Here is a 20,266-nt window from a genome sequence, read left to right as displayed (position 1 = left end):
AATTTATGTTTATGGAGAAAATATATGATATCGTTGATATTATTTTATACAATGTTTATCACACACATTTTTATCAATATAAAAATGTAATTTTATCACTGCCTATATTCATTTAATTATACACAAGAAACCGTTAAATTATATTATAGATTTATAACCATACATTATTATATTATAATAAAGTATTTGAAAAAAACACATTTTTAAGTGCAAAAATAGAAAGAAAAATGTTTTTTTAATGTTTGACGGGATTCAATTAGTTTAGGTATATACCTTAACACAACCTGAGACTTATTCATCCTAAAAGGTACTATTGGGACTCAAATCGTATGTAGCCTATATAATTTATATTGACATATAATAAAACAAAAACCCAAAGGAGATTGGATACTCTGATCATTTTTCTAAAAATTGTCCTTTCCATATAATGTATTTGTAATGTACGTACGTAAACAATATAATAATAGTAAAACTAACAAATATGTTAATTAATTAATTGTTAAATTCGGTTAAAACTATTTTATGTTAACTTAAAGTTTATTTTATTTTATAAAGGCAATATTTTAGTTATGTTGTAGTTATATTAACAAAATCAAATAAGTACTTCGGCCCTCAAAAAAAAAAAATTGCAGGACGAGATTATAGGCATACTTTGAACGATGATTATGCGTGTCAATGTATATCTTTAAAATAATAAGGAGGTCCAAGTGATAAGCACACCCGATTAACAAGTGAGTAAAAAAATATATTTAAAACTACGGCATGATTTTCTAATAGATTGAAATATTTTTTTTTATATTTTTTGAAATAACAAACTAATATCTAAACGAAAAATACACAACGAGCTATATACGTATAAGAGTAAATAGATATGAAATGAGTTAATTAAGAAGTCACATATAAGCGACGCTTAACTATTGATAAATTATAAAAGTTTTTTTTTTTTTTTTTGACTAAATTTAAAATTGATTTTGTTTAAGCATTAAATATTATTATATTTGTAACATCTCACAGCACTGCATGTAACCTTTTGAATATGTGTCGAAGATTTTCTAGCAGTGTTAGGATGGAAATATCCTTTATAAATTGTATATGTGGATGACTTGGAAGTCGTTTTTGAAAGCGTACATAAAATGAGCGTGCTTCTTCATAAATAGTTTTAATATTATACGATCATTATCAAGAGTTAAGTTAAGGATAAATGGTGGAGCACTGGATATATATCTTGAAACGCTTGGATTTTATTTAAATTTTTTTCGCCATACTCTAAAACTGTAGTTCAAGTTTATATTGGTTCAAGCAAAAAATAAAACACATATATATATATATATATATATATATATATTTACGGCATGTACAGTAAAAAAAAAGTGGGCAAGTGGGTATCGCTCTGCTGTATAGTAGAGATGGAGAGTAGGTCACCGGTCACTATAACGGATGTGTTAAATTTGAATGCAATGACAAGTATCATTGTATACGAAAAACGATTCTGAACGGAGATGATTAGTTAGACAATGATAATTAGTTGGATATATTATATTATTACCTATATTTAAATTGTAAAATATCGTTATTTTACGCGATTTCGTAAAAAATTTTCATTTCATATGCTCATAAATTTTTTTCTATATTGATGCTGGAATTTTTTTTTACAGTTACTTGAAGGAAAACTTATGGATAACCTTGTATTGGGTTTTTTAATCTTAGGTATGAGTCAAAATTTTTTTTATGAATTTTCAACTTTAAAATTCCTTGCAAAATTTCGCGACTTTGATATATTTCGTAAACATTTGAACGTTAAATGCTTATAAACAAAAATTGTGACTAACGATTTTTGATTTTTTTTACTACGATAAGTACAACTTATAATAAACGTTGTATTAAATTTTAAAGATTTTTTAGAAAGCCAAATTTTTTTATCGGTATTTTAACAAAAAAAAAATTAGAAAAATCGAAAATTTCAATGGTTTATAAATAGTTTAAAAATATTTTAATATTTTGAAAATTTAATCGTAAATAGATAACGCTAATATAAACATTTGGTGAAAATTTCAAGTATTTACAATGATTCGTTTTTGAGTTATAGCAAAATCAAAAAATCGATTTTGTCGAAAAGTTGTTATGCGTAAAAATTCCCGTTTTTCCGTTATTTTTTCAGGGTTTTTCCTGACGCTTTTGAAAACTACGGGGATTTTTTTACTTTTGACCCCCCCCCAAATTACCAACTAGATGAATTTTCCTTTTCAAAGAGAGGCTGAATTCAAAAATCAAGGCATTATTTCTACTCCAAAACGGGATGACAGACACAAAAATAAAAAAAAACACATTATTGTAGAATCAATACATTCATCACTCCGTTCAGAATCTAATATATAATTCATTGATTTTTTTTTTTTATTAATAATTGTTCGGAGTATGTCTTATGTTGTGTATATACTCACGTAACAATATGGGATTAGGTAAATTGGGTCCGCGATAATTTGTGTACATTTTGAAAGCAGAAAGCGGTAAGTTGAGTCTCCGGGTATAAAAAGGTAGTGATGGTAGGTAAGTAGGGTCTCGGCTAAAAACCATTGGCGCAACTAGTTCTAAAATATCAAAAACTTAAAACTTTGATATTTTATATTTATACAACAGTTTAAACATAGAAAAAAAGCAATTTTTTTAAATATTATTTTTTTGATTTGCCATTTCTAAGACCTGAAGAAGTTGGCAAATGTTTTGTAGAAGATTTAATAGCCGTTAAATGACAAACAAATACAGATATTTTGCAGTTATATACTAGACACTTTAATCTCACCTGGTGCTACATTCCCCCTCAAATATTTAGTCAGAAGTTACAGTTACTACCGTACGTACAACAAATAGTTGTAAATCATATCATGCCGAATAAGAATTTGTTAAATCTTTATCATTTAAGTTTTTACCGAGAATATTTTATTATAAAAACCACATATATCTTAATTTATATCATTTATACAATATTTATAGTACCTATTTGTACCATAATTATAAAATTTGACGTACTATGTTTAAAATTTTTTCTTGGGACCCAATTTACCAATCCCAAATAATATTTATATTCATATATTTATTATAGGCGCTTTTCACAAGCTTCGAAACACTCGAAGAACTTAACTTTACGACCTTGAAATATTGTTATTTTTTTAATTGTTACGGGTTATTTTTAGAAGGTTCAATACATACGTTATTTATATTTACAACGATAAAAATATAATAGTATTACGCGTGAATTGAATAATTATTAATAAATAATTTTATAATTAATATGCTCCCGCAAGGATACATTTTTATGTCCATGTTCCTATACATATGGTAATACACAATCGAGTCGTTAAAGATTTCAGAAATCAAATAAAATCGATGTTTAAAATTTTTAAAATTATTTATAATTATTAATTACATAATATTATACTCTCGTAAAACATAATATACGAGTATATTATATAGGGTGTCCCGTGAGGATTTACCCATTGCGATATCTCCTGAAATAATGAAGACATCATAGTTTTGATTTTTTAATAAAATTCACAGGGACAAGAACTACAAATATTTCATGTTTTAATTTATTTTAATGTTTTGGTAAAAAAGTTAAAAAAATATATTTTTTATTTTATTATTTTCAAAAAAGATGAAGAAAGCCAGTTTGTAGAGTTAATTTTTCTGAAATATTGACATTTCAACATTTTAATTTTATTAATCTTCTGATTTTTAATATTTTTTCCAGTTTTGAGAAAAACTGCGAATAGTGGTGTCAATGTATCAAACATGTGGCCTGCGTGCTCGTACGCCCGTCAAACGCTTTCATTATAATAATTCACAGTTTTACTCGAAACTAGAAAAAATATTAAAAATCAGGAGATTAATGAAATTAAAATGTTGAAACGTCAATATTTCAGAAAAATTAACTCTACAAACTGGCTTTCTTCATCTTTTCTGAAAATAATAAAATAAAAAATATATTTTTTTAACTTTTTACCAAAACATTAAAATAAATTAAAATTATGATATCTCCATTATTTCAGGAGATATTGCAATGGGTAAATCCTCACGGAACACCCGGTATATATATATATATATATATATTGAAAAACACATCTCTAAGGGCCGCGCCACACTAGAGCGGTTTTGACGCGCTGTAAAAACGCTCCATTTTTACGCAATTAAACTAATTAATCATAATAATTGTAATGAAGTTTTTAAATAGCGGACAAAGAATTTGTTTTTCACACTAAGCGTAGCTAATAGTATCTATACAATGCGTGAATAATTAAAAAAAAACAATGCAATATTCGAGCTTTTGTCTTAATAATACAGTATATTAAGTAATATATTTTTAGGTATACCAGCTCTATGATTTTTTTAATTGATTCCGTTAAATAATATTTCAAGAAGGTTTCCGAGTGGATGAGTTACCTGTTTATGTTTATATAAACTGTCATCAGTAATTTATAATAATTTTGTTTGAAATTACATTAGTTACGCATATTTAGTATTAAAATAATGACCATAATAATGTCAATCATAAACGGGTGTTATAAAAATACACAGGTATACACGTATACTATTCGAATGCATAAATAAAAAAACCTTATGCGTAAGCGACCTCTTATTATATATAGGGTGAATCACCGAAAAAGCTCACTTCCATGTTTCCTTAATAATGAATTTATTGAAATACTGATTTTTGAAATTATTTACTATTAAATGCATACATGCAACACCTATTTTTAAATATTTTTAATTTATGTGCTATTTATCGTGCGTGTGTGGTGTGTTTGTGCAATATAAAATAATTTTTTCAAAAGAAAAATCCTTTATTTTAATAGAAACTGTTTAGAAGATGATTTGCTTTATTGAAATTTTTAGTGTATTAAAATGAAATTCTATCGAATATCAATTAGTTTCTAAAAAACCAAACTAAAAAAGTTATAATATTTTTATAAATTACTTGTGAATAAAGGTTGTGAAAATGTAGGCTATTAACATAAACACTATATTCGCAGTTTATGTTTAAAAAAATTGAAGTCGTGGGGAATCGGTAGAGATTATTATGAACATCATTGATTATAGGATTAATAGATATAGGGATTATATAATGATATGAAAAATATAGTAATTAATCTATACTATCATTTTATAATTTGTAAAATTTGTTCAATTATAGAACGTATTACATAAAAATATAAAATATAACATATATTTTAAATGTTATGTGGAACCTTCATCTTAAATTTCTAATTACACAACATATAATAGCCCAGAAATTATACTCACGATTTTTAATTTATTAATAGATTCATCAAAATATTCAAAATAATAATTTTCTTGAAAATGTATGGTAAAAAAATCTAAATGTTAAGTATACGTAGGTATAATATACCTATTTTAAAGTTTAAATTCAAAAAATTAGAATTCGAATAAATATTGTATTAAACCATAAAAGGGGGTGAGTACACTTTGTGAATCATCCTATAGATGACGTGAAGGTCAATGTCAAACGTGATTTTGGTTATATTAATCAAAGCATTATAATTTATATGTATAGAAATATAAATCGACTAGTACTGTCGATCGTTTGTTAAGTGACAACAATTTTATACTGCTACTATCCGCAATTTATACCGGTATCAATATATTCAAACCAAAACCTCCAATCGAGGTTAGGTATGTATCGTGGTTATTAAAACCAGAATTCAAACGAGAACTATCGAATAATAAGTATTAATTATTAAATAATAATATCACAAGGTGTTGGTTTATACAAAAACACGAAATATGATGTAATTTTTGAGTAAAATACAACGACGATGTGTAGTCTTACAGCGACTATATTTATATATATAATAGGAATAACATAATATATGTGTTATTTACAAAACGGTGGCTAAATTGGTCGATTGATCTGACAATTTTACATACTATCGATATTTCAATATTACTATATTATAAGACCGTGCATATACTACACTATATATATAATATATTATATTATATATATATATATATATATATTATGGACGTGTGCGAATTGAATCAATTTTTTTAAAAATATTTTAAATACCGAAATGGGTCGTTAATAATTACATAATTATATACTTCGAAAACTCGTTCGTAAATTTTTTTTTTCATTTTTGGTAAAATGTTGTCAGCAAATAAGTAATAACTGAATACTGAGAAAAATCTAAGAGTTATAATATAATATATAATAAGTATTAGTATGTGCGTATAAATAAGATTTTCAAAAAAAATTTAGATACGTTTCGCTGGTATATCTCACACGCCTGCAAATTTTTAAATGACAATATTGATCTGATACGTATCTATGAATATATAGATTTTACATTAGAATTCCTTCCTTAAAAAATCTTGATTATTCATCTGCTCGCGCAGCCACGCGGGTTTATGTTTTTGAGAACAATATTACCTATAATATTATGCACGCGTGGCATGACTGTGCCTAGTTAATTTAATAATAATTAGGTTTGATCAAAAATAGAATAATATTTAACACAAATGAACGTACCTTGATGTCCAGCTAGCTGTACCCAAGGATACCTCTGTTTTTTGTAGGTCTGAAAGAACGGCGTCCACTGAACAATATTTCTCAACTTTCGCCATCCGGAATGCTAAACAGGAAATATTCTAATTAGTAAAAATATACATTACGAATGAAATATAATTATACATGCACATGTGTATAGGGTCAGAGTAAATAATATAGGTCTGTTTAATAATAATAATGTATATTTACGTATTATACTTCTTTGAAGTCAAAAGTCATGAATAGTATTTTGAATTTTTGGTTTTTAATTACACCGAGTACTTTATTTCCCAATAAAACCTTTTATGATGAAAATTCCCGGGTTGTTTTAAGGTATATACTAATTGAGTTACGTCAAACTTTAAAAAAACATCTTTCCATTTTTGCACTTAAACATTTTTTTTTTTTAAATACTATATTATATAATAATGTATGGCTATAATATAATATAAATGCGAGTGATAAACATTATGATTGGTTTTTTATTTTAGTCAAAATAATCCTAGGACTCAATTAGTATATTTATGATTTCCCAACTACGTATTTAATTAATATGCAGTTATAACCACCCGTTTGATTTACAGGATCATTTACAATAACCGACAGTTAAGTTTGACGTTATATATATTTTATAATTATAATGAGTCTATTGTACTGCAGTTTGCTTTAACTTTAAAACGACAGTCTTAAGTTTCCCGCAACGTTTAAAAAATTCAAACTTAATTAGTAACTTTTGAAAGATGAATTTTTCAACTCAATCGGTTACTATCTACTTATTTTATAATTATCACTAACGAATCGATTGATAAAATTGTACGTTAACTTTATATAATCGTAAATTCTCTCCTCCTCCCACAAAGAAACTTCGTATGAATTATCATACATATAATCATTAACATAGTAGGTTAACATAAATTACACCATCGTAAGGTTAGATTGAGTTCACAAAGCTTCAATATTTACGATTGAAAAAAAGAAAATCACGTTATAATTGCGTTACACACACTTTGAAATGTTTAAAATAATATTTATAGGTAACCGTATAATACTATCATAATAATGTATATATAGTGACGTTATGATTTAGAAATTTACATTTTAAGATAATTATAAGTAGGTATAGTAGGTATACCTACATTATATATTTTAAATACTATAACAAATAATATTGTATAAGCAACTTGCAAGAACACAATATTTTGGTAGATTAAGTGTATTATAGTATTATGTATAAATCTTAAAAACAGATACGTATAACTTAAATTCGTCAATTAACGCAATAATATTGTAATACAGTTATTAAGACGGAGAAGGCTGTTGAAAACAATTCTTCCGCGCAAGCGTTAATAATGTCATTAATGTACGTCCATTACAATATTAAAACAGAATACTGCCCATAGCACTATGCATACTTGTACAAATATATTATATACCATTTCTTAACGTTTTCCGTTAATATATTACGGTAGGTATACTGATTTACACAGTGCTATCGCCGCTATCGGTATGGAATGAAATTAAAAATAAAATAAAAATAAAAATCCGAGAACCGTGCGCGGGATAAAGCATGGTGCACTAATTAAAAATTGGTAACTGGTTTCTAAGCCGAAATATAAATTAATTTCCGCCGACTTGTATTTCCTGCGGAACTACTTACTACTACCTATATAATATTATAGCACGTGGTATATACGCACGCCAATATAGTATATTATTTATATACGTATAATAATGTTGAATGCTATTATATGGACGAGTTGTAGCCCACAAACGATAAACGTATTCAAAAATCGATTAGAACGATTAACTTTTTAGCATGAAATTACGGGCGGGTGGGCATCGATTAATATAATATTATAAACATATCAACGAACCAATTATTTTTATCATTTTAATTCGCATCAGATTTCCGCATCCAATATAGATTCGGTTTCGGCTCCATAGTAATATTTTTTTATACGAAACCCTTGATCGATCTCTCTCTATTATTATTTTTCTACTACTCATACACGTGTGTTACGTCGTGTATTGAATTCAAAAGAAAATTAATAATTAATACATTTTTTTTTACGTTTCACCCAGTTTGAAAATACTATGTTTGCGTGTAAAATTTAATCGTCCAAACGTTTTCATGAAACATTTATGCAAAATTGTATACGTATAGTGATTGGGACAGTGAACTATTCTATAATTTGTTTTTATCTGCACAAAGCCATCTAGAAACAAATTTGTGTCATGCCATGTTAAAACAAAACCAAAACTAATTTTATATTGCACAGCTTTGCATAAATATTAAAGTTTATTTTTTTTTTAAATATTTTTGATCTGTTTACTTTAAATAACGTTTATTGAGATGACAATGTTAGTTATATATTTTAAACTTCTTAAATATTTTAAAGCTTCCACGCACTGCAGCTATACAGTGGTTGAAAATACTCGTATTAACTAAAAGGTATAATCCGAGTATTAATTATTGTCATCCTTATTTAAAATGCTATTAATTTGATTTATTTTTAATGTTTGAGCAAAATTGTAAGCCACTAGAAAACAATTTTTAGTGATTAAAGTTATAGACTTATAATGTATTTTAGGGTTAATGAATGCATAAGTGATGGTCAATTTTATGATTTTCACGGCTGTAATTATGTCCTTTGCATTAATGATCCATTGATACATATTATTTATTATAGTAACTTTGTCACGATGATTTGTATTTTTGATGAGAGAAAAGAAACATAACACGAGCGAAGGTTTTAACAATTACTTGTTTGAATCGTCAATCCTCCAGGCGTAATACACTGCTTTTACACGCCTAATATCGCCTAAACTACTATACAATGACGTGCTGTTTGAATGCTTCTTAGTGGATAAAATTGACTTTCAAAAAATACTATTTATATCTAAATATATGACAATGTTTAGTGTGTTACTTCTATGGAACAGTAACGACTGTTGACGAAATTTAAACATGAAATATAGTAACTATACCTATAACATTAAAATCACTATATAAACAGGTTTGTGATTTACTGATTTACCAATTTACCATGCACGATGAACCCACTCATAACAACTATTCTCCCTTTAATAATTTATTTATCTAAATTTTATGTTTTGGAATTTTCAAGTAATCTAAAGGTCATATTTTTAAATACTTATATTTGTTATACTCTATTATTATGAGTATACTACAGTGATGATAAAAACTTCTTTTTTTCATAATACATGAGAACTTTCCTTTTTTTAGAGTAAATATATTTTTTAATGTTTATAGTAAGAATAATTCCATTTCAAAGAGTATCACAAAAATATTAAATAAATATAATATTTATTCTAGTACTTACTATATATTCAACAATTACGATCATTCTGACAGATTATAAACTTTTAATATATTAATAATAATTATAATAGTTTTCATATCATTAAATTTCCCAAATCATAATTCAATTCACTATCAGGAACTTATATTTACTATTATCCTTAGTACAAAATGTAGTTTTAATAGGTAACTCCAAAACTACTAATTTAAATATATCAATATTTACAATAAAATCATCTGCTAAATAATATATAGAAAAAAAAGGCAGATTACAGAACACGCCTTAAATATTATAAAAATCTAAGTAATTTAAATATAGGTACTTTAAAGTTCCATAAATCAGAATTCAAACATATGCATTATTAAAGTAAAAATAAGGGGTGAGTATTATCGATGAATTACCCTGTATATAAAATGCGTAAAATATATAACGTGCGAAAACATTTTAAGAGTCAAGTCGTCGTCGTGCGTGTTTCAATTCCTTCGTGGCTGCGGAACGACGCAAAAAAAAAAACACAAGCACACTCACATTCCCACGAGCATACTAATGTGGCGTGTACACGGGACCCGACTTATCCACTATTGCTAATGTATGTGTATATAACAATTTTATTTTATCTTTATTTTTCGCATGCTCAATGTATGTGCGCGCGCGCGTGTGTGTGTGTGTGTGTGTGTGTGTGTGTGCGCGCGCTTGTAGGCGTCGACGTGTGCGAATTTAATATAATGAACACTATGCATTATTTATTTGACACACAAGTCGTCGTTCCTATATTTAGATGATATGTGTACGTGTACAATATATAATATATAAAGCGTTGTATGCAATTTATACACGGTCCATCTGACGCAGACGTGTACAGATCTACATTTGCCGCCACACATGACGGCAGTGTAGTAAAATATATAATATACTACGTGTAAAATGTACACAGGATAATTTCCCAAGTATTCTTACCCTCATTTATTCCTTTAATACTGAATTTAATTTAACACATTTTTAATGGTTCTATTAATGGATATCCTCCTTTGTCCAGTTAAAATATATTGTTATATTTATGTGCATAAATGTAATCATATTTACTTATTGTGTTATTTTTAAATACAGATTAAAAGTTTTTTAAATTAAAATATATATACATCAAATTTATTCAAAATCTTATTTTGGAAATTTTTGAATATACTTAGAAACCGCATATTTTAAAAATGTTAGGATTTTTCGTACTATTTAAGGAGTGTCCAGTATAGGCAATATAAACGTATCTTTTTCAAATAAGATTCTACCTTTTTTTACTTTAAATTATTTAGTTTATTAGAAGTACCCGATAAAAAATTCAAATAGTTTCTCAGCTATTAAAATGTTTATAGTAAGGATTATCATCCTATACTATACTATACTATCGTATTAAAGCTAGATTTACAAAAATATAAAACAGATGTGATATTGTATCTAGTATTTATTATTTTACTTTTTTTATAAATGGAATATGTTGATAAATATTTTCATTACTACAAATTTTAAATCGCCATTAAAATATCCATGTTTGGATAATCCTGAATCTATTATTTTAATACACAAAATTAAATAATTCAAAACTATTGGTTTAAATTTTAATTTAGATTCGTTAGCATTTTTGTAAACATTATCCGCTAAATAATTTACAGTATAAAAAGGGACAACTTTCTATTTGAAAATAACAGAAATTAGTCATTACTATTATCGGTAGGTTCCTATAAGACAAATCTTAAGTAGTATAAAATCTTAAAAATATTTAATAATTTGAAAATTACAAGTCAGAATTTTGATTAACTATATTATTGAAGAAAAAAGGGGTGAACTCGTGAATAATATGATTGACAAATTATCCCGCGCACAATAAATTGTATATGTATACAACATAGATACCGATAGTATACACCTTGAAGAACCTCTGACTGAAGCGTAAGGTGATTATAAAACTGTTTTTATACATACATATAATTCCGGCCACGCCTAGAAAAGAGACTTTATCCGAATTGATTTGATAGTAAAATCCATTTACGTTTAAATTTTACGACATAATTACACTTTGATACTACTCTTTATACGACCTAACCAAGTATTTATATACATCATATTATAGGTACTATAACACGTATACACGTTGATTTATACCAGCTTTATTGTACGTGTAATATAATGCAATCCACAATACAGCTTTAGGTATTCCGAATGACGAGTACGCCGATTTAAAAAATTGTTATCGATTATAACCAGGGTAATTTTAATATTTTTTGATATTCTGTATATCTAACTAGTATCTAACTACTTATGTACATATTATCATAATCTATCTATAGATCGCGCCTCCGCAAACGATCACTGCGGTCCGGAATATTGTAGTTACATATTGTCTGAATCAATCCAATCTACGATTATAATATATGAATTATATTCCTGTAAAATAATATACAGCAATACACGTTGACGTCATGCACATCTAAGTATTTTAACATTAGAAATATTTTTTTTTAACGTAGCATGTTTTTACATAGTATAAAATTTAATATGGTTATACAGGTAACTGGTTGTTATACGTTAATTATTTAAAAAAATTATACTATTATATTTTCGCCCCATAATAAAAATAAAACAATCCAGTAATTGAATCGATTGAAAATAACTATTATTAAATGATTATAATTATGTATACAAAAAATAATGAGTGTTGTAAGAAAAAAACGACTATAAATTAGTATTTTCAGAATTTTTTTTAAATACTCAAAATATTATTTATTAAAGCACCCAACAATAGATTTTCTGATTTTAAGAATATAAAAATAATCATCAATTGGAACGTATATTATTTTTATATAAATCATTTTTGATTTATTGATTATTTATTCGTATGTGATACGTGTAAAAGATAATGCACACGAGCAAAGCGAGTAGCTAAATTTCGTTTGATTATTGAATCAATAAAAGTTTCGTAAATTCTAAATTACATTAATTAAGCCAATACCCTATAAATAAGTTTGTAGAAAAAATATAGACTTTTTTTACAATATAAATTCAATTAATGTAATTCATAATTTATATTTTATTCTATTAGGTATATTATTTTATACCTACATTTCTTTGATAAAGATATTTTCTCCAAGCCCAAAAATAAATTGCAATACAATTTGCATTAAATGCTTACCTACCTATCTAATAATATTTTTTTATTCCTAATCCCGATTAGCATAATCATAGTGTTGAAGTAATCTATATACAATTAAATTTCCGAGACGGTTTTGCGCTTAACGACTGGATTTATTATATATGTATTGACAATGGATCAAAACCGTGTATCACGCTCAGTATAGGTAACTATAATGTTGTGTATTAAAAAAGTCGGTCAAAGGAGACTGGGGACGTTTTATTTCCCGAGATAGAATATAAGGTATAATAATTCACATAAAACGATTATATGCAGACTACCATTATACGTCAGGTACCTATACGAATAAATTGGGTAGATATCTTATCCAAACGAAAAACAAAATATATTATATTAAATGACACAGATATCACGTATTGTTATGGAAAGTAGTGTATAATAATATACTGTCCTAAAGTGTTTGAAATCGATTATGGCGTATATATTTAAATAGAAATTTAAATCAATATCGATTTCGTCTCATGTGGTATATAACATATATATAGGTTTTGCAGCATTGTGTAAAAAGTTACCATTCGGCATTCAGTATAGGTATTGTTATGTTGCGTATAATATGATGCATATACTACAAAATAACGACACGTATCATCGTTGAACGTATTTAGTGTATCCAGCACATAGCAGTGATTGAAAATAAAAAGTTTTAAGATTTATTAAGTAACCTATAGGATATATAGTGATTATTAATCAATGCAATACTAAAAAATCAGTGGCCAGTAACTCGTGGCATACAGATTACGTGGTTATCGCAAAAAAAATAATTAAATTAGTAGTATAAATTTAGCGTACTTCTTTACATTTTTATCGCGACATTCAGAAATAATAATAAAAAAAAAAAAAAAAAAAACAACATAGATAATATGCACCGATTGTTAGGTGGAACCTTACGTAAAATTAGATTATGAAAAAAAACGTGTACTAAGGTTTTAAAGGTCTATCTTTTTTGTGCTATAATAGCGTGATTATAATATTCATCGGTTGCTGAGGCAATCTAAGAACTGTAACAAATACGTCATTATATCGAGCCCGAAAACGTTATTATACCTATATTGATAATCGAAAAAGATACTATGTTACTATCAATTATAACATTTCAGTTAGTAAGTACAACAACAACAAATAATTTAGAGGGGCCACTTTAATTCAGTAACACAAATACATATTTGTTTATTACTGCATACAATAACCTATGTGATTTTGTCTAGTCGTCGTCGGGTAGCAGATTTGAAAAAAAATCGACGAGATTCGGTCATGAAACTGCGAAAACAAAAATAAACGAACTTTAATATATAAAGCATACAAAATACTGTGGGATTATATCATTATAATATTATTATGTACCATTGGAATGCGGGTTTCGCTAATATCATTCAAGTTGACTTAAATGCTTAAAATGAAAATAGTTTTTATACAGTGTATATATATATATTATATATTTATAACGATTCTCTATCGTAAGATACATCTTCAACCAACCTTCGTCAATGGAGGAGCATCTTTAACTTTTGATTAACATTAGAGTGTTTAACAACAATTTTTGGTTTTTTTTTCATAAATTCTTAAGAAAATATCCTAAAAATTGGATTTTTTTGTAAATTTAATAAGACACAATTCCTATTGAATTTATCATCAGGTCATGCACTTTATACATTTGCACTTATACATGTCATACCCTATCGACATCTACTAAAAGTAATTTATTAATGTCATTATTATGATTTAAACTCGTAATTTAAATTTAATAAAATCGTTGGATATACAGTCAGAGGCGTCATTTCGGGTTTTTTTTGGGTGTACGAGGTATCAAACAGGCCATATAAAAATAGATATAGGTACGTAAAATAGGTGTATATAGTTTTCTCTAGACTCGGATTATACCAATTTTTACAAAAAAAAAAAAATTAATATTGGGTTTAACTCAACCGCGCCATAATAAAAAACGTACATTTTTATAGGCAAATATTTTGCTATGCTTAATTTTGAGTTTTGACTTACAAAAACCATAAGTAATGGTTAAAATATACATTTTATATTTAGCTCAATTATTTATAACCCAAATTTGCTCAAATGATGGCCTTTGTCGCCCAGTAACTACCCCCCCCCCCCACTCGAATGAGTTAATGGATATGTATACAGATATCTTTTGAATCATCACACAATATTAAGGAAGATACTGAATCATATCATTAAGAGGATATACCGTTGAACATATTGATATATTATATTATTGTATGAAACGTATCGATACGAATGGAACGTCGCGCGAATGCCTCTCTCTAATTCATATTTACCCGTGAATATACACGGCATACAATATTATTGCAGTTGTAGTATACAAACACATAATGTTGTTATTATTATTATTATTACTGTAGTGGGATGAGAACGCGTACACCATAAGGCAACCGGTCCGTCCACAGCTCGGTCGAACTCGCGCGCGCGGACGGACTTTGCCAAGAAAACTGCTCTCCGTGCAACAGGTGTGAATGACCTGTACAACTGATGCCAATCACACCACCGCCGACTAAGTCCGAACTCGGTGACTCACGCACTCGCACGCATAGGAGGCAAGAGAATCGATGATGTTGATGATGAGGACGATGATAATAATAATAATAATTTGTCGTCGTTGCATTACGTATGTAAGTACTTACGACGTGTGTAGTATGTACGTGTACATGTGGTCGGCTTTTACACGGGTCATTACGACTTGCAAGTAAGGCGGTGGCGGAGAAGATGTGCGACAACGCGCGTGTGACAACTATTAAACGCGACTCGCACCACTGTCAACGTCATCTGACGGGTTCTTATTTTATTATGATTACCATCATATTATTATGATATAATACCTATAATAAATTATCATCGTCATAATATTATAGTCTACAAAGACAGACGCTTCCCATTTTCTTCTTTAATAATGAATTCATCTAAATTTTTATTTTTGAATATTAAAAATATTTATATACTTTATATTTTTAAATTTTTAAGAGTTAAAATTCTTTGCACTAAACTGAAGTGTTCCGTGGAAAAAAAATCTTAGTAAATAATTATTCAATTAAAAGGTTCTTTATAGAAAATTGGTTATTTACTTTAAGACGACGTTGAAACAGCATTCGTTATATGAATATTAGTTATTGTAAGAGTGGACTAAAGATGCGTTTATAACATATTATACTATCATAATATTTGTATATTTGTATGAGGTGACGAATATAATATACTTATTGAAGCTGTGTGAGGTAAAGGTTTTTTGTAAAATTACCAAGCCACATTGTGATTTGTCTTTTAGATAGTGGCAACATTGTAGTTAATAATTAATAAAACATTTAGAACGGAAAAAACGATCGTGACTATAGGAGAAAACAGTTGAATATTATTTTGGGATAACGCGCGCAGTTTTTACTTTAAAAAAAAATAATAATAAATAAAATGATAATATTATACATCATCACTACTGTTGTCGTCGATCATTTTTATTCTAACTCGGTGCCGGTGAAAGACGACCGACAGACACGAATATTTTTTTTCCAAAACAACTAAGGTGAAAGTCAAAATATTGTTTGTATACTAGTCACGCGGTTGTTTATAAAGGTCATTTCTTATTAATTATTTTTCCACATTAATTGTTCATCTGTTCAATCAAAAATATCCATAGCTAATCTGCTCCAAACATCGAACGTTTGACAATAAATATTTTAATATTAAAAGATAATAATACAATTTTTGTTGTATTTTATTGATTGATAGATTTGCATAAGTTCATAACATATATTATTAATTATTATTACTGTATAGTGACAAAGTTATGAAACCTTTTCAAACGTTAATAACAGTTTTATATAGTAAACTTCGATGAAACATGTTCATTATTATATACATTTATTTTGTATTAAATTATATTCTTATATTATACACATAAGAGTTCTATGCCTTCGTACAAATATCTGATGACACTTTTAGGTTGATTATATTTGATTATAATAATAATAATAATAATAACTGAACGTCTCCATTCAAACAGAGGTTGACACTTCTGGGTTAAAATAATAATTGTTTGAATAAATAATTATATTAATACATTTGGTATATAGGTGAAAAATGTATACTTAATTCCACCACACCTGTGCAAATACGAGGTTTTATCGTTAAAAAATTAAAATGGAAAACGCAATACGTGTCTAGTATGCCTATCGATGAATAAATAATTGAAATCTAACCAACCTGTATATAACATATTCATTTTATTTTAACGTTTTCTTTAAGAACTTAATAATTGGTATAAAAGAACCTAGTATTAAAAATGTGTATGAAAAGTTGTTTAAACTAAAAATATACATTTTTATAGGTGTATAAATCGGTTAAATAATACAGTAAACTAGTACAATTAAAATTATTAATACCAAATTAATAAAACTTTTATTAATTCGTAATAAAATAAATAATGGGCTACTGCCTACTGTTATTATTTTATTATATTTATACATAATATTATATATATATATAAATTTCAAGCTGTAATAGTATATATTTTATTTTCTAATAGTATTATTACGCATTTTTGGCCTTATATTTGATAATGTAAAGTACAGAAACTTTTTATACATATATTTATAATATTTTTTTTACAGTTACTCAGAATACATTTATTTCATAAAATAACTCATTCTTATTATTATCCATTAAATGTATTAAAATATAATATACTCGTGGTTTAATGCATACATGATACATTACTATATAAAAATATCCAATGAAATTGGTTTATCATGTAATCTCACTTTATACCGAAAAACACGACAGACTACCTTGTAAACTTGGTTAAAATATTACTTAAACTTTCATAAGAATAGTATAAAATTATCTCAAAAATGTATTAATGGTAAATCGGGTTAAGTGCGCTTATCAAACAATCGATTAATTTGTTTCTGATAAAAGTTCATAACATGGTTTTATGTACTATATAGTAATTTATTAAAATAATAATGTATGATATGAGATATTATAATATCCATTGTACTGAAATGCAATTAGAATGTTGTATCCGACTAATCACAATATATTATAATATGGTAAAATACTTAATCGTATTGGTCATAAAATATGTTGATTGATATACTTTTTTTTTACCAAAAATCAGAAACAACAACAAATTCAATCATAAATATATTATATATACGGCCAGGCTATATATTATAATACATATATATATATTATATTATACATATATATTATATACATTATAACACGTAGCTTCAGCTTCTGTAAATCAATATTAAATGACAAAAAAAAATAATATTTATATCTATTATACATAGAACAAATTAAAAAACTATACTATAGAGCAATAATAATAATACAGAGTGCGGCGTAATGGACTCCCGTATTTCAAAATTATCATTAGCGCGTAATTAAACTGATTAGATTAAAGCGGTTTATTTTGAAAGATTAAGTTATTAATAAGGTTTTTGGTCGTCACCATGCCATGGTCTGGTGAACAACGTGGTTTCGTTATCGAGGCATTTTTTAAAAACGCCGAATGTGTGACTGCGACACAGAGCATTTCGCACTCGTTTCGGTTTGAATCCAAACGAAAGTGACCCTAATCGGAAAACGATTTTGAATTAGGTACAAAATTTAAGAGCGACCTAGAACCATTGAAGAGCTAAAGGAGGCTATCCGTCAAGAAATCTCTGGGGATCCACTCGATATTCTGCAGGCGAGAGTGATGGAAACTTTTGAGAACGGCTCCATATGTGCGACGCTTGTTAAGACAATCATTTTAACAAAATAATTTTTAAGAAATACTTTAAAAAAAAACCTTGTATAACAAGACAAAAACATGGCTATTAACCAATTGTATGCACTACTACACATATATAAGGTGCCCTAACAGAACGCTTTTTAAATTAGCTAAAAAAACACTTTCTTTTTCAAACAAATACAAAAAAAGGATATGTAAAGTTTCGGTATAACATCCGTTAATAACGTTAATTTATTAATAATTAACAACAATAAATTCAACTCAAAAAGTTAAAAGTTAGCCTAGTCTAAAGGCTAATATAATTTCTTCATGAACCATATAAGATAAATATTGTAATATTTCTAACAAATTTATGAATCAAAGGTTAAATGAAAATAATTTGATTTTATGCATATAAAACTATCAATTTAAATTAAATAGTTAGTTTGTGTCATCGTGTCGAGAATGGTTTTCTATTTTTCAGTGATTTGTATTTAATTTATATACACATGTGACACGTTTTATGAATTTGCAATGTGCTTTGTAACTATTGATAGACGTTAACTAAACAAAAATAATTATCTTAGTTATACTCCGGAGGAGATGGGAAATTTGAAAAAAATTATCTACAAGCGTCAAGGAACTAAAACCACATTGTTGTAGCAAATAACGATAATATATACCATTATAATATTATTCTTATGTAGTCTGAATGGCTCACCGGGGGCCATTAGAAAAAATAAAATATTCACTGCGATTTAAATACGTTCTAATTGTGTAATTTTCGACGCGATTAACTGATGTTGCTAATAATTAGCAATCACGTCGATCCTACAAACTCTTAGTGATGGCAAAGGAGAGGGGAAAATCATGAGAATTTGACAGTTTTATAACGACTTTGGATCCTGGGTCCCGATATTTACCTACTCCGTCGTCATTCTTAATTAATTGCTATATTACAGTGAATAAAACCGCTCGAGGGGTTACCGGGCGCGCGTATAATATATATGATAGTGTGGTCTTTAATTTTTTTTTCAAATTTACATCGCTTATCCGTCCATGACCCAAAAAGAAGAAATATTATTATTATACAAATTTTGCAGGTCGTACGCCGAAATAAAAAAAAAACGTAATCTTGATCTATTTGCGGAAAAATCTGCAAAATGCCTCGTATAATAACTGCAGGTAAGTACTATAGAATAAAATGTTTTATATAATTTCTACACTATGAACTGTATGAACTTAATTTTTAAGTACAGTAAAAAGTAAAAACTCTTTATAACGAAACTCGTTACAACTTACAACAAAAAACTCTATACAACATAAATATTACATTTTAATAGTTGGTTTGGTTTATAACATATTATATAATTCTTATACCATCTCTATTACGAAAACTCTCTATAACGTAAGAAATCTTGGTTCCTTCAAAT

The 20,266-nt window shown here is 27.1% G+C and overlaps 1 protein-coding gene across 1 annotated transcript in view; it reads right to left on the bottom strand.

Moving 5' to 3' along the window:
• Nucleotides 1-20,266, bottom strand: part of LOC132920115 (inositol-trisphosphate 3-kinase A) — a 221,156-nt gene that overhangs the window by 27,244 nt on the left and 173,646 nt on the right. Inside the window, exon 3 of the mRNA XM_060982206.1 lies at nucleotides 6,548-6,650. Within this exon, the coding sequence (XP_060838189.1) occupies nucleotides 6,548-6,650 (103 nt within the window). The remainder of the gene's footprint in view (nucleotides 1-6,547; nucleotides 6,651-20,266) is intronic.

The sequence above is a fragment of the Rhopalosiphum padi genome, chromosome 2 (genome assembly GCF_020882245.1).
Source record: "Rhopalosiphum padi isolate XX-2018 chromosome 2, ASM2088224v1, whole genome shotgun sequence".
NCBI classification, from domain to species: Eukaryota; Metazoa; Arthropoda; class Insecta; order Hemiptera; family Aphididae; genus Rhopalosiphum; species Rhopalosiphum padi.
The sequence above is the reverse complement of the archived record's forward strand: the minus strand, read 5'-3'. Positions and strand labels throughout refer to the sequence as shown.